Genomic DNA, 16,279 nt, shown 5'->3' with positions numbered 1-16,279 from the left:
TTTATATAAAAATATTATTTTTATTAACCGTGACACTTTATTTCATTCAACTAAACATATTTATGTTATACTTTCGGTGTATCGGACTATTAGAAAATAGTAATTCGATATAATTCAAAATTGACAAATAGTATTATTTTAGTATTTTAATCTTACTTGTGATAATATAAAAGATTAAGTCGTAGTATTATATTATTAGATGTTATGAACCATTTTTTTAAGTTAAGATATTCGAAAGAATTAAATCTAAATAAGTCCTTTAGACACTATTTGGTGCGGGAATGAGCTTCGTATAAACTTCACCTAGTCTTCAAAAATAATTAAAAATTTAACACTATTAAATATCTTTTTTTAAAAATATATTATAACGTTTGAAGCATATAGATAAAACCAATACAAGAATTGTATTGAACAAGCTAATTCAAAAAAATCTTACAAGCTTCTAAATGATTGGTCTAACTCAAAATTTTAAGTTGAATCTATTAGGATAATTAGACACTTAATTTTATAAAGATCACTATCTTACTATTAGAAAATTTTAATTTTGTTAATTTATTTATTTTTTTAAAAAAATTTAAACGCCATTATATGTATGGCTAAAACATGTTTTTCTTGAACTTACAGGTCAAACACTTTGCCGATAGTATCTGAAGATCTATTATAGAATTGCATATTTTCTTTGGTTGTTCTTAATTTTTTGGTAGTCAAAGAAATGATATATTATTTTATGCTCTTCTATTCAAGTTGAATATAAAGTCATCATCTATATCTATTGTGAGTAAGATATCCTTAAATAATTTAGAAGTTGAACACATACAAACAATTATTATGTGTTATGACCAAAAAAAAAAAAAAAAGTGTAATAATTAACAATGTATTTTATAAGAAAGAAAAAAGAAAACAAAGTATATAGAATTTGCTCAAATGATAAAACAAAAATAACCCTAATGCTGTTTTTTAAGCTCGTTGATCTCTCGTGTGTTTTTCTCTTTGGTTCTCATATTTTTTTCCCTTTGAATCGGGAATACTTAATTTTCTTTATCGGTTTACTGCAAAATCTCGTAAGCCTCTAAAATACATTCGGCATTCTAATATTAATAATGATTAAGAATTAAATGAAAAATAGAATAGATTAAATACGGTATATGATATTTACGTGTGCTAATAAATCTATTAAATATAAACACAGGAACAGAATAATGTAGTGATGCAGTAGGCATAGGAACTAATTCTCAAAAATATCTTTGGTTAAATTAAATTTTAAATGGATTAAACAATAAATCTGGTTACTTCCATGCAGCAGAATATTTATATTCTGATGGGGTGGTAATGATAATAATAATAATAGTAACCGGAAGGCGGAAGAGATAAGGACGGGGGGGAGGGTGTTAACGTAAATTCACATGGGATATATAAAATTGAGGAGAAGAAGGAATGACGACATGTTTGAAGTGATGCCAAAGCGACACCACAAACACAAGCCTTATCAACAAGGCCCATATTTTTTATTATTATAATTTGTTTACTTCAGAGGGTCCATTAGACCATCATCATGTCAAAATCCCAACAAGGGCAAAGTCGGTCTCGTGGCACTAAGGTACAGAAGTGGGGCCCTTACTAAACATTGGTTATGGCAACGTGTCAGCCCACGAATGGGAGTGCACAACACGTGGCGTGTTGCGGGACGAAGAAAGACTCAACTTGGTTTTGTGTTAAGATTGGGAAGACGACAAAAGTTATGGGGGTTTTCAGTGTCAGCACAACGCAGGTGAAACTGATTCGAAGGAAAAGGAGGCAGCCGCCCAACCCCAAGTCTCCCCCCCCCCCCCCCCCTCTCTCTTTAAGTTTAATTTTTAAATTATAAATATTATAATTTAGTTAAAAAGGAAAATAATAGTGACGAGAAAAAAAAGGAAAGGGAAAAAGAATGAACGTGAGGAAGAGAGACTTTACGGATTCTTCACGCCTCTTATCAACATCCACTTGTGTCTTATTTTATTAATCATATCAAATCAAACCCATTAACAGCATTATTTTTTTTTACACACTCATTATCTCTTTCCTCGAATTATAAAATACTTCCTTACAATCTATATATAACTTTTGTATATATCCAGTGTATTCATCTTCATCAATAAGCACACACCACCCAGAAACCCATCACACACACACACACACACATCTATATGCGTGCGTGCATCATCAAACGCAAAACAATACCATCAATCACAAGTTCTGCAGCAGATTATCTCCCTCACGCTACTGTTTCTGGGACCAATATATCCACTTCCATAACTCTATCTCGATATCAATATCATATGTATCTTCTTAATTCCCACCACCTATAGAATGACTACATCTTCTTCATTCCCTTACCCAAAATATATTCATTGCAGAAAATTGAACAACAAAAAAACAAATCATTACTAGTATTAACAATTCTTAAATGCTGATTCTCTTCCCTGCCACTGAACACACACAACAGATTTAAACACACAATCCGCAATTTAATAAAATTCACAATGATTTATCAGTATTTATATGGCAAATGTACACACCCCACTGTAAATTTATCATTGTCTTGGTAAGACAATCCAACTGAAAACCATAAGCAGCTACCATTAATTATTATCTGTACATTCACATACATCCTAAAGCTTTCTATTTTTAGAAAATGATTTTCATGTTTCAGTATCTAAACAAGAAAACATTTTCCCCTTCCTAATCCCCCTCCCTAGTAATCAGATACACCATGCATCTTCTTCCTACTATTTACACCAAACACAAACTATGCCCCATATAAATATATATTTATATATGTAGCCTAGGTGGCTGCCTACACTCTCGGCGTCTTCTTCAGTCTGACATCCCACATTCCACCATTATTTTCCTTTCTTGCTGTTATCACTTGATTCCTTATTTCACCACTAGTGTAGTATATAACACTGCCCACTTTCTTTCTTTTTTCTTCCTATATTGTATATATATCATGTCTTCTTCTTTGTTTTGGGTATTTCGAAAATTTTGTAAAAAGCTCAAAATGGAGCACGATGAGGAATACCCTTTCTCCTCCTCGCATTGCGGTGGTTGTAAATGGGAGGAGTGGCCGGAGAAATATTGGTGACGGCCTCATCCCCAGAACTAGATGATCTCTGATGATCACCTCTCTCATTCTTATGCCCATATGTTGAAATGGAAAGTCCATCCATCAGACGGTTGAAAATCTGAGTCTTCCTGATTTTCTTTGGTGTAGATGATTCATCTGATTCTGACCCACCACCAAAGTAAGCATCCCTGTTCTGCTTCATCTTCAGCGTGAATGTCAGCTCTGGATCTCCACGTTTCATGCCGCCGAGCTGGTAATGCAATAAAGTCAACAACTCCCCATTTTTTGAATAAAGCAAGGAAATGGTAAGACTGATTAGGTGGAAAGACAACATGAACAAACCGCAATTATGATTCAAACACGAAACAAACAGCCCGACACCAATTACCAAGGACCCGAAAATACAAGTGCAAGGAAAATTTTGTTTTTTCCAAAATGACAAAACGTTAAATTGAGCGGAGGAAGCCAAGTAGGAAAGAGATTTAACTTTGAAGATTGCATGAAAAACATTGAAGATAAAAGAGTAAAAGAATGTACTTGAAGATCAAAAAGTGTAAAATCATGGAAGAAAATCAAATAGGGAACCACTAAATAAACTTAAAAGGAGAACATCAAACAATTACCTTGCAACCAAGAGAACAGAATCTGAATGAATCAAGAAGGCTTCTGCAACAAATCTCGCAAGTATTGGTGACCCCTTTTCCCGGCCTGGGCTGAGGCCTTTCATTGAGGAACACAATCTTGGCGCTGTTGATAATGTAAGTCTGCACGCAGGAGATGTCGATGTACTTCTGTATCTCATTTACCCTAACCACGTTATGGTATGAGGATCGCCTTATCTGCATCAAACCACATTTAGCTAAACCCGCGAATGATTAAGTTCTCTCTTAGACATAAGTTCAAACAGAAGACTGAAAAAACGAACCTGGACAACATGGTGATCTTTGTGGTTAATCAAACAGTAAGAACATAGAGCATTTCCGGTGCAATTCAAGCAGAACATATTGCACTCACTTTTATTGGAATCGCCATGAATCGAGCAAGGAACAAAATAGTTTGCTCTCAAGAGAGGGAGTAACCATGGGGGACCCATATCATCGTTCTCCATTCGTCCCACCGGACTCACCTGATTTAAAATTTTTAAAAAATTAAAATCACAAACACCATGTGAGTACAATCTCCATAAATCTCTCACCGAGGAAACAAAGAGGAAGACAAAAGTTTTTTTTTTTTTTTTTTTTTTTAATAATAATAATAAGAATGAGAGATAGGGGCAATGAGTATGTAGTGAAGAACAATACCATAACTTTCTTATGATTAGATTTGACGACCCCAAATTTATGCTGGTCGTGGTGATGGTGACTATCAATCGCCAGTCTGTCCAGCTCGGGGAAATACAGGAACCCTTGAAAGAAAACCTGGAAAACAGAGCAAAACAGAGGCCGCGATGAACAGGGTCGTTCAATCGAATCGAAGATCAGAGAAGGGTACGGCGGAAACACAAACCTTTTTAAGGATTATGAAGCAGAGGAAGTGAGAAGAAGGAAGGCGCCGCCTTCTAGAGAGAAGTCATAACAAGGGAAACGAGGAGAGCTTTGTGACGCCACAGAGCTAAATATGGAATAGTTATGAGATGGTGAGAGGGAAAATAAGAGCGGAAGAAGAAACCCCAATAAATCAGAAGGCGGTCACGGTAATATTAAAATAATTAAAAAATGAATGGAAGTAATAAAATGGTGGGTTTGTAAGAAAATAAATAAAAAATAGTACGAGGGCTAAAAAGGAAAATAAAAGAGCGTGCCAGAATATAATAGAACCCCATGAAAGTTGAATACGAATTTGGATGGCGATTTCTTTGTTTCTAAGACATCTGGTAGCGGTCGATAAGTTTAAGTCTCAGCTTTTCTAGACCGTCGGATTGGGAAGTGGGCCCATCTACGTGGATCACTCACGGGATGCAAGCGCCCTCCACGTGTGTGCCTACGGAATAATCAATTTATTTTTTATAGTCAAACTTGTGGGATATTTAACGCTGCATTATTAGATCATGTGGCTGCTTTATATTCTTAAAATTATTTTATTCTTTTTATTTTTTAAAAAATATATCATTATGCTTACGGATTGTCACGAAATTCTTTATTACAAATTATCCGATCTTTATTGGGGTTTTTTTTTTTTTTTTTCCATACATCTATACTTATGTGAAGCACTAAATACATGAAATTATTGAAGCTTATGTTTTATTAAAAAATATTAATTTAGTTAAATGGATATAAATAAATAATAAATATTATATTGCTTGAATTAAAATATTATCTTAATTCTGGTTATTAAACGAGTTTTTTTTTTTACTTAGTTAAATAGGTATTTTGCAAGAAAAATGTGAAGGATTATATTAAATAAATAAATATTTTTTCTTATTTTTTTAGCACAACATGAACGCTGATATTTAATAAATTATATTTAAATAATATTATAATAATCTAAATATAAACGGATGTGATGATCTTTAATAAGAATGTGACGTGCTTGATGTGTCAATTAATCAACGTATTAATTATTTCGATGAAAAAGAGATATCTAAATATTTTAATTATGATTGAACAAATAGTTAATATATTTCACTATATTAAAATATTCAAAGTTAAATTTTACAAAATTAAGTAAATAGATGTTTTTATGTTTAAAAATATATAATCTATAACATATTTATACAATTATTGAATTCATATTATGAATAGGATCATAATAGAAATTCGTATAAAATAATTTTTTTTTTAAAAAAGACATGCTAAATTTTAATTATTTATTTTTAACATTACATTAATATAGTTTGCTTCTATTATTACTTTAAAATTTGTATATTTAATTTAGTTAATCTTAATTATGTATAAGTTATTTATAGATTTATAATGTCGTATATGTAGACTTATTATTAATACCAATTTACAATATTAATTATACGTGGAATATGTTTTGTGTTTTAAGATTAATTCGGATATTACGTAGTTCATTAATTTTTTTAAAAAAAAGACTTAGACTTCTTTGTTGTTTTAGATTAAGGGGCTAATCTCACTATTCATCACTATATATGTGATTTATAACATACAATTTTGGGTGGTAAGGAGACATTTTAAAGCTGGTTTATGCTTTGTCAACTTACCTACATCTAAATTAACTAGTTATAAACTAGTCATTAAATAAGATAATCAAGACTAAATACATATTATTACGTGCTAATATTTGTAGATGACAGAGAATGCCTAAAGTGATCTTAAGGCAGTGGGATGTTACATATAATATATATATATATATATGTATGTATGCATATTAATGGAATAGCTTCGAGCTCATGATTGGTGGGGTAGGAATTTTCTCGTCCATAGATTGAGGTTGACCCTTCTGATGGTCCTCCCTATGTCCTTTGGTGAAGTTACGGATGATACGATATGATGATACATCCAGTGCCAATATCTTGCATGTTGTAAGATTTATTTTTTAAAATTAATCTTTTGATATCAAACCACTTATTGTTAATTGAATATCAGTCATTTTTGGTCAAGGAATTTATTTTTTTAAAAATTTATATTCCCATCAAAATTTGCTTTAGCATTATTTAAAAATTAGTCATTTTTATTTTAAAATTTGTTCAAAAAATTCATATTTATTTTAATTATAAAAATAAGAAAGAATTAAATTTGTATGCAATTTTAAATCCAACAGATAATATAATTTAAAATTTGGAATTTAAACTTTTCTACATTTGTCTATGAACTTAAATTTTACAGTTTTACAATAGGCGAAGTGCATGTTTATTTAAATGAATTTCGCAAACACATATTACTTATTCAAAGTATTTACTTAATAAAAATCTATTAAACAATCTTATTTTTACTGCTTCAAAAAAGTAATGTGGGATTTGCTACTCCCCATTCTTGTGCCATGGGTTAGGAAATTGGATTTATAATATTGAAGTGGTAAACTTGTTCAAAAGGGTCATTTACTCTGGTTATTAAAAAGAAATGGGAAATTAGTTGAGATTAACAAGTTCATAATAAAATTAATCACCCAAAAAAGCTTTAAAATAAAATTAAAAGAGTAATTAGTTGCAGGGCTCGCTCCCCAAATGCATTGTTTGATAGAATTGGTTTGAATTGAATGTTTGGGAAAGTTAAAATTGGTAGGGTTGGTCTTGAATTTTTGGAAGGTCCAATAGAACCCATTATTTGTAATTTTATATTAAAATTAAGCAGCTGAAATTTTCAGAAAAAACAAAAAATTAACAAAGTATTTATTAGTAGTTATAATCCATTGAGAAAAATAAAATTTGTTACGTTTAATGAAATACTCGACTGGCCCATCACTGACAATGGGAAGCAGGTAGGCCATAAGAAATCAACCCATCACGAGCCCAAAAAATGTCCATTCATTTCATTAATTTTACACTCACTATTTATTATTATTATTATTACAATAGTCAATTTATTTTATTTCCTACAAAATTATTTTATTTACTCTGATTATCTGTTCTCTATTCTACTTAACCAGTTTTATTTATTCAGTTTCCTTATGATTTCAACTGGTTTTCACTAATACGTATTATCTAATGTCTTATCTAAACATTGGCGCATCCTTATTTCCCAAGTAAATATTTTTTACTTCAAATTATCATAATTAATTACTATATTCATTAATACACAAAATTGTTGAAGTAAAATATCTTCTCAAAAAGACTGTATATCAAGTATTAAATTTATAAAAAAAAAAATTAATATTATTTAAAAATTTAAATTAATTTTATTTATAAAAAAAATAAAATAATTTAAAATTAAAAATATTATTAACACCAAAATAATTAATTTTACTTAAAATTTAAATATATTTGAATTTTAATTTTGTAATAGATTTAATATAATATGAAATGATTGAATTATCTTAACGTATTTTTTATTTTTTTTTCAATATATTTTAAATTTATTAATTAACAACGACAAATTTTTTATAATAATTATTAATTTAATTTAATTAATTTACGTTAATTTAACTATATTATTTTCGTTTAAATCTTTTTAACACATAACAATATATATCTAATTAATTATCAATCAAAAATAAAATTATGAACAGATCAATTTTTATAATTTAATTAAATTTAATATTATTAAATTATAATTAAAAAATTTAAAAATTAAATTATAAATTTACCTTTGATTCAGAATAAGTTAATCATTCCGCCAAAAAATATTTAGTCGATGACTGTAGATTGGGCAAAAATAATTATATTTGAGAGAACTATAATTGTGTAATAATTAAAAAAAAATTCAAATACTAGCATCCAAGTTTTTACGAAAATTTCTATCCAAAAAATATATTAATTGAAAATTAAATAAATGAATTACTTGATTAATTTTTTTTTCAGCTTCTCTCCCTTCTGCTTGGCTCAATGTCCGGTTCTGCTTTTTAGTTCTGCCTTTCTGCTCAGCTTACCGCATTTCTGCTTCTTTTCCAGCCGCACGCAACTTCGATTCTGCAAGTCTCTGCAACTTCTGCGTCTAGCTCTCTGCACCAGTTCTGCTATATTTTCTACAGATCTCCTCTTCTTTTCCCCTTTCTCTCTCTTTTTTTTTTTTTTCTCTTTTTTCCTTTTAATAGGCGGCTGCGACAGAGGAGATGGGGTTTTCTTTTTTTAACCTTTTTTTTTTTTTTTCTTCATGTCCTCTTAAGGCCTCCGACTCTTTATGTTTCGTATATATATATATATATAATATACACATATATATATATATATATTTTTTTTTTCAGAAACGACCTGGTTTTGTTGAGTGTTGCTGGGCTGATTTTTTATGCGGATCTGGGCATGGGCTTCCTCTTTTTTTTCTTCATTTTTTTCAGCTTTTTTCTTTTCTTTTCTTCACCATTGTCACCTACATCAAAATTTTACTTATATATTAATTTTTTTATTCCAAATGCATTCTACTTTATTATAAATTTAAGTAATAAGAACATAAAAATTAGGATAAAAATATAGCACATCAAAAACTTAATTAATTATTATGTTATTTGTAACGACTCACAAGTTAAAATTAAATAAATTATAAATTAAATACAGAAATGAAATAATAAAGTTAGGATTTACATTCTTTATACAATAATTTAAAATACCCAATATGATTACGGGAATAACACTTCTAAAAGAATAAATGAAAAGTAAATAATTGATCATCATATCCGCAACCCTCTAGTGGATTGGGATTTAGATCTTGGTTCTCTTGATCTAAAATAATTAATGAAATAGTGAGTTATACTAACCAAGTAAGAATGTCACACTACTCACCGATATAGAAATTAAGTTTGGTAAAAATTATAAAAAAACTTAATTGAGCTCTTAATTTAAATAAATTCATTTATTGCATACTTAGTATAACGAGATTTTCAAAATCGACCTATAGATGTAATAACACAAACAGCATCATAATCTCATATTCAATTAAACAGAAAAATAATTTTCTCTTTTTATCTGCTTATTGGTATCCATGAGGGTCTATGAGAATGTCCTCACTACGCGTAAACCCATATTCAACATTATCAACTAACCGGCCGTCCTCACACCCCGTCCAGAATAAGTGCCCAAAATATCATCCCTAAATACCCCGTCCGATATGAGCGCCAAAATACCAATTCTCGATACCCCATCTAGTATGAAACAACGTTCACGGTAGGATTTCCTATGTACCCAATCCATCCACCATATCTCAGAATATTCAGTAAGACTACCATTCATTCATTCACTTAATCAAGAAATTTCTTGTATAAATTTAATTTGCAGTTTCATAATTTAACTATAAGTCACGCAAGACAAGCAATATATACATTAAAGAAACACAACTGAATCATTTTACCAACTCTAGCGTATTATTATGCATTTAGAACTTTAAAATCAATCAATAAATTAAAACAGGATAAACAGTGATAAATAACCAGTTCACCTCCATTAGTAACATCTAATTAATTATCAAGATTTTTTAAATTACGCAAAATGTTATATTATTTATAATTAAATTTCAATTCCATAACTGGAAATAAGATGAGGGATACTTACCTGAATCAGTGTCCGAAATACTAAACTTTCAGTTGCGCTTAATGACGGATCCTAGCTTCTCTAAACGTTCATTCAGAGATTGAAATAAACTTCAAGTACCTAGAAAAACCCTAAAAATCCAAAAATTGGTGTTAAAACTCTTTTTCAGCCAATTTCAGAATTAAGGCACGGCAGCATCGCTGTGCTCCAGCGATAGCACTACCGCCCGCAACGGCAGTTTGCCTCGAATTGGCCGTTTTCGATCAGTTTTTGTCAATTTCAACCGACTTTATACTCATCCTTGCGAGAAAACACATTAAGGGACCTCGGTTGGTCGAAAAAAGTTGAATTATCGGCGGCGTGGTTTTCTGATGCGGTGGCTCAGATAGCTCATCTTCGCGATTGAGTGTTTTTCTTTTGTCAACTTGTGAGAAACAGAATGGTGAATATAATGGTGGAAAAATCGCACGAAACAGGGATCATAAAGGGTCTCATCGGAAGCAGTTTTTAGTTTTTTACACGGCGGTGCCGCCCGGCTTTACCCGCAGTTTTTGACTCATCCGCTGGTCTGTTTGCTCCCATATTGCTATAGAGGAGTTCAAAATCAAATTTCAACTAAATAAATTTTTTTTTTGCCTTTTTTGGCAGTCGGAGGTGGCTCCGGAGCGACAGCGGGTGGCGGTATAGATCTGAAAGGTCTCTCAATATAAGTAATTGTACAAAGTCTTCAAGATGTGAATAATCGCAGCGAGTTCTCAGTCATAGATGAGGTAGTTTTTCTCATAACTCTTCAACTGCCTGAACTCATAGGCTATGACATTCCCATATTACATCAGAACACAACTCAATCCTAAGTAAGAGGCATTATTATAAACTATATATCCACCTATCCAGCTAGGTAAGGCTAATACAGATGCAGTAGCCAACCACTTCTTTAGTTCTGAAAAACACATTTCATAGTTCTCGTTTTACTCAAACTTGACGTTCTTCTTTGTGAGCCGAGTGAAATAAGCAGGTAGACAGGAAAATCATTTCACAAACCTGCGGTAATAACCTGCCATCCCCATAAAGTTACAAATCTCCTTGACCAAGGTTAATTTTTCCCAGCCGAGCACTGTTTTAACTTTCTCGAAGTTCACTGACACTCCATCCCGTAATATCACACCCTAGAAAGGTAGTCTGATCGAAACAGAACCCACACTTACTCAACTTTGCATACAACTTCTTTTCTTTGAGAACCTGCAAAACTTGAGTTAAATGGTAAGTGTGTTCCTCTCTACTTTTTGAATAGATCAAGATATCATCCATAAATACGATGGCAAATAGATCAATGAATTATCTGAAAATCATGTTCATCAAATTCATAAATATGGCTGGTGTGTTGGTTAGTCCAAATAGTATGATCAGGAACTCATAGTGTCCGTACCTAGTTTGAAAAGTTTTTTTGGGAATCTCTTCTATCTTGATCTTTACCTTATGGTAACCTGAATAGAAGTCTATTTTGAAGAAGACCTGAGCACTATGTAACTGATCAAAAAAGTCACAATCATGGAGAGGGGGTACTTATTTTTTATCATGATCCTGTTCAATCATCTGTAGTCAATACGTAACATTAAGTCTCATTCTCCTTACTTGCAAATAGGACTCTAGTATTCCAAGGAGCAACACGGTGTTGGATAAACCCACTGTCCTGCAATTTCTTGATCTATTTACTCAACTCTTCTATTTCTACATGACTCATTCGATAAGAAATAATTGAGATAGGCTACATGCCAGACTGAAGATCTATGATGAACTCAACTTTCCTATCCACTGGTGGTCTGGGAGGTTTATCAGAAAACACATTCGAGAAGTCTTGGACTACCCGAATCTCTTGAATACAAATTTCTTTCTTAAGTTTGTGTATTGTAGTGAAGACAATCGATTTAAAACGCTATGTACTAAGGAATTTGTTAGGGGAGAATAATATTTAAAACTTTTATTATCTTGTAAATGACTCTTTATTAGGAGATTTAAATATAATTTTTCTCGTGGAAATAATCCACGATGGTATTATACGTTGCTAACCAGTTCATTCTTGACAATACATCAGGGTCCCCCGTGTCAATCTCTCTCAGGTCCATCATGGATGAAACCGAGTCCTGTGGAAGATGGGCCATATGTTGTTGAGGAGGGACCTGGTGGCCCTGTAACGGTGTCGAATGATTCGACACTGACAGAGGAGCAGGGTTGCATCGAGGTGGCATTAAATCTTATTGTTGTAGAGGTGGCTCATAGTGTTGAAGTGGTGGAGGGTTAGACAGTTCCCTCCTCACTTCTTGGCCCACTTGGCAGAGATAAGTCTCTTTAAAATCTCGAAAAGCCGATTGACATCATCTCGAAGTGACCCGTTTCAGTAATGGACTTCAACTTCTCGTGTCTTTCTACTTATTTTTCACAAGGAATGGTTGGGCAATAGTTCGTATTTGATGTTTTTAAGTCTTTGTGTAAGGAATAATTTCAAAGAATGCGACTTTGATACCAACTGTAACGACCTATAAGTTGAAAAGAAATAAACTATATATTGAATGCAGAAGCGAAATAATAAAGTTAGGGTTTATATTTCTTACACAATAATTTAAAATGCCCAATAGAGCTACGGAAATGAGTATTCTAAAAGAATAAACCAAAAATCAAATAAATAAATGAAAAGTAAACAATTGAGTATCTTATTTGTAACCCTCTAGTGGATTGAGATTTTAATCTTGGTCATCTTGATCTGAAATGGTTAATGAAAGAGTGAGTTACACTAACCCAGTAAGAATGTCATACTACTCACCAATATAGAAATTAAGGTTGGTAAAAATATAAAAATAACTAATGAAGCTCTTAATTTAAGCAAATTCATTTATCATAAATAAAATCATTTATTGCATACTTACCGTAGCGAGATTTCTAAAATCGACCTATGGAAGTAATAACACAAACAACATCATAATCTCATATTCAATTAGGCAGAATAATAACTTTTATTTTTTATCTGCCTACTGGTATCCATAGGGGTCCTTAGGGATGTTCCCACTATGTGTGAACCCTTATTCAACATTGTCGACTAACTGGCTATCCCCATATTCCGTCCGATATGAGTGCCAAAAATATTATCCCTCAATACTCCGTCCGGTATGAGGGTGAAATGGGTTGTCCTCATACCTCGTCCAGTATGAGCACCAAAATATTAATTTTCGATACCCCGTCCAGTATAAGGCAACATTCACGGTAGGGTTCCCTATGTACCCAGTCCATCCACCATTTCTCAGGATATTTAGTAAGGATAGCATTCATTCATTCACTTAATCAAGTAATTTTCCGCTTACATTTAATTTTCAGTTTCACAATTTACTGTAAGTCACGCAAGATAAGCAATACATGCATCAAGAAAACACAACTGAATTATCTTACCAACTCCAGTGTATTATTATGCATTTAAAACTATAAAATCAATCAATCAGTTAAAATATGATAAACAGTGATAAATAACTAGTTCCGGCTCCATTAGTAACCTGTAATTAATTATCGAATTTTTTAAATTACGTAAAATGTCGTATTATTTATAATTAAACTTCAATTACATAACAAAGAATAAGGTGAGAGATTCTTACCTGAATCAGTTTTCGAAACGCTAAACTTTTAGTTGCGCTTACTGACGGTCCCTAGGTTCACTAAATTTTCTTTTGGATATTATAATACCCTTTAAGTACCTAGAAATACCCCAAAAATCCATAAATCGGTGTTAAAACTTTTTCAGGCCAATTTCAAAATTCTGGCACGGCGGCACCGCCGTTCGCAACAGTAGTTTGCCTCGGACTGGCTATTTTCAGCTAGTTTTTGTCGATTTCAGCCGATTTTATACTCATTCCTGTGATAAAATACATTAAGGGGCATCAGTTGGGCGAAAAAAGTTAAAAAATAGAAACTTACCGCTGGCGGAGTTTTTCAATGCGGCAGCTTCGCCAGCTCACCTTGCGGTTGAGCATTTTTTTTCAGTCAACCTGTGAAAAACAGAATGGTGAATACAATGATGTAAAAATCAGATGAAACGAGAATCGTGAAGGGTCTCGTTGAATACAATTTTTAGTTTTTTCTGCGACAGCGCCGTTGGGTTTTACTTGCTGTTTTCGACTTATCTGCCGGTTCTTTTGCTTCAATTTAGTTATGAGGGTGTTTAAAATCAAATTTTGAGCGAATGAGAAATTTTTTTACCTTTTTTGGCAGTCGAATGTGACTCCGGTGCGGCGACGGGCGGCGGTCGGCTCTTTTCTCCTGGGACTGGTTCTTCTTCTCCGGCGGGGGGTTGGCGAATAGGGTTAGGATTCAGTGTGGACTGAGATATTTATACTCGTCATTCTTTAATCTGAATTTTTTATTGTATTTGATCTCGACCATACGATCGCATTTAAAGATGAAATGAATCTATACCGTTCATCGCGATTTAATCCGAACCGTATGATTGCGTTTAAAGAGAGAACGAATTTGAACTATTCATCATGTTTAATTGCGACCGTCCGATCGTGCATGAAAAAGGAACGGATCTGGACCATCTACAAGCACAAGAACGAATCTGGACTGTCCGATCGTAGGTACACAGTTTGCCAGTGTAGCCTTCCATGTGGCACCGAGTCAGCGTGTCTTGCCATGCAATACGCTCCGGTTCGTCAGGGCTGCTGACTGTATGGTCCTACGTAGCACATTTTTTTTAAATTATATTTTGATCATCAGTTTCTGAGTTTTCTTTCAAAAATACCATTCGAATCCAAATTTTCATCCATTTTTCTCAAAATTGTTTTCAATTTCATTTTATACTCTTTTTTTTTTTCTAATTTTTACTTTAAATAAAAATTTATAAATTTATAAATTATATTTCTATATATTAATTTTTAATTCTTAAAATTAATTTCGAACTAAATTTTGAATCCGGTATTACATTTTTGATTTTATAGGTCTCTGTCTATCCCATTGGTTTGCAAGAAGTTTAAAGTTTTTTCACTTGATCATTTGACAACTGATTAGTTGAAGCAACTTTGTACGGCTCTGGACTTTACTAGTTTCAAATAGCTAAATGCCTGAAATAGTGTCATAACTATCTCTCTTTTGGCAATTCTAAACAAATTTTTAGTAGATACAGATCTGGGTAGTATCAATTTTATAATTTATAAATTTAATTTTGGAAGCTGAAGTAGAAAATATATATATATATATATATATAACATAACTTTCTGCAGTTTAAAATTAAAAGTTGATATTTTCTTAAAATATATTTAAAGAGACACTCATTTGAAATTAAAAAAAAAAAGCTTAATTTATTCCGAAAACATGTTTATTTGAATTGAAAAACTGAAATGAAATATTAACCTAATGAAAAAAGCTAAAGCAATTAAAACAAACGGCGTCGTTTGGTTTCCCCCCCGTCTACCAATACAATAATTAGAAAATTGGAATTTGTTTTTGTTTATGAAGAGCTGCTTGCATTAATGTCCACCATAATTAACAACTTGTTGGCACGCATTAACAAATTTATATGTAGAAAATAATGAGTCCGTGAGAGGTTATTGTAATTGTCACATCAAATGCTAATCTGAAATTAACACCAACCTTAATTAATCACAAACCCAACTAATCAATTCCTTTATCAACAACCTCACTAATTGCTCATATTTTGGCCATATCCTACATTCACCCACCTGTTTCCATTTTCACCCTTCATAATGTGAACACTTAAATATTATTCATTATGTTATATTACTACACTAATAATAATATAATTAATTATAACACCTCTATAAAAAAAAATTAAAAAATATCAATTATTTGTTAATAAATAATTAGTCACTTCATTTAATTTAAATATAGTATTTACAAAAATTTAAATATTCCAATTGATCTGTGCATATATATATATATATATAATCAATCTTTTTATGGGAATCCATAAGACCATCACATGCAAATACCATTCTGCTCAAACAATCAAATGGGTATCCCACAAAATGCCATACAACAATATATAAATTCAATATCAAACCCTAATTCCCCTCTTCAATAATTGGTTTTAGATAGAA

The 16,279-nt window shown here is 31.7% G+C and overlaps 1 protein-coding gene across 1 annotated transcript; it reads right to left on the bottom strand.

Annotated features, from left to right (window-relative positions):
* Positions 1-2,899: 2,899 nt before the first annotated feature.
* Positions 2,900-4,749, bottom strand: LOC148270467 (protein RGF1 INDUCIBLE TRANSCRIPTION FACTOR 1-like). Its single transcript, XM_088221979.1, has 5 exons — positions 4,613-4,749; positions 4,408-4,524; positions 4,032-4,232; positions 3,730-3,945; positions 2,900-3,356 (listed from the first exon to the last, which is right to left on the bottom strand). The coding sequence occupies exons 2-5, from the start codon at positions 4,408-4,410 to the stop codon at positions 3,036-3,038; spliced, it is 741 nt and encodes a 246-aa protein (XP_088078105.1). The 5' UTR covers positions 4,411-4,524; positions 4,613-4,749; the 3' UTR covers positions 2,900-3,035.
* Between the last annotated feature and the right edge of the window lie 11,530 nt (positions 4,750-16,279).

This window comes from Carica papaya, chromosome 1, assembly GCF_054855325.1.
Source record: "Carica papaya isolate Zhongbai chromosome 1, ASM5485532v1, whole genome shotgun sequence".
Lineage (NCBI taxonomy): Eukaryota > Viridiplantae > Streptophyta > Magnoliopsida > Brassicales > Caricaceae > Carica > Carica papaya.
Note: the sequence above shows the minus strand (reverse complement) of the source record. Positions and strands in the feature narration are given on the sequence as shown.

What these genes read in the sequence shown, in the direction of transcription:
- LOC148270467 (XM_088221979.1), bottom strand. An exon ending in AAGATCACCATGTTGTCCAG is followed by an intron (nt 3,946 to 4,031) that starts GTTCGTTTTTTC and finishes GGTTTGATGCAG; the next exon opens with ATAAGGCGATCCTCATACCA. An exon ending in TCTGTTCTCTTGGTTGCAAG is followed by an intron (nt 3,357 to 3,729) that starts GTAATTGTTTGA and finishes TTGCATTACCAG; the next exon opens with CTCGGCGGCATGAAACGTGG.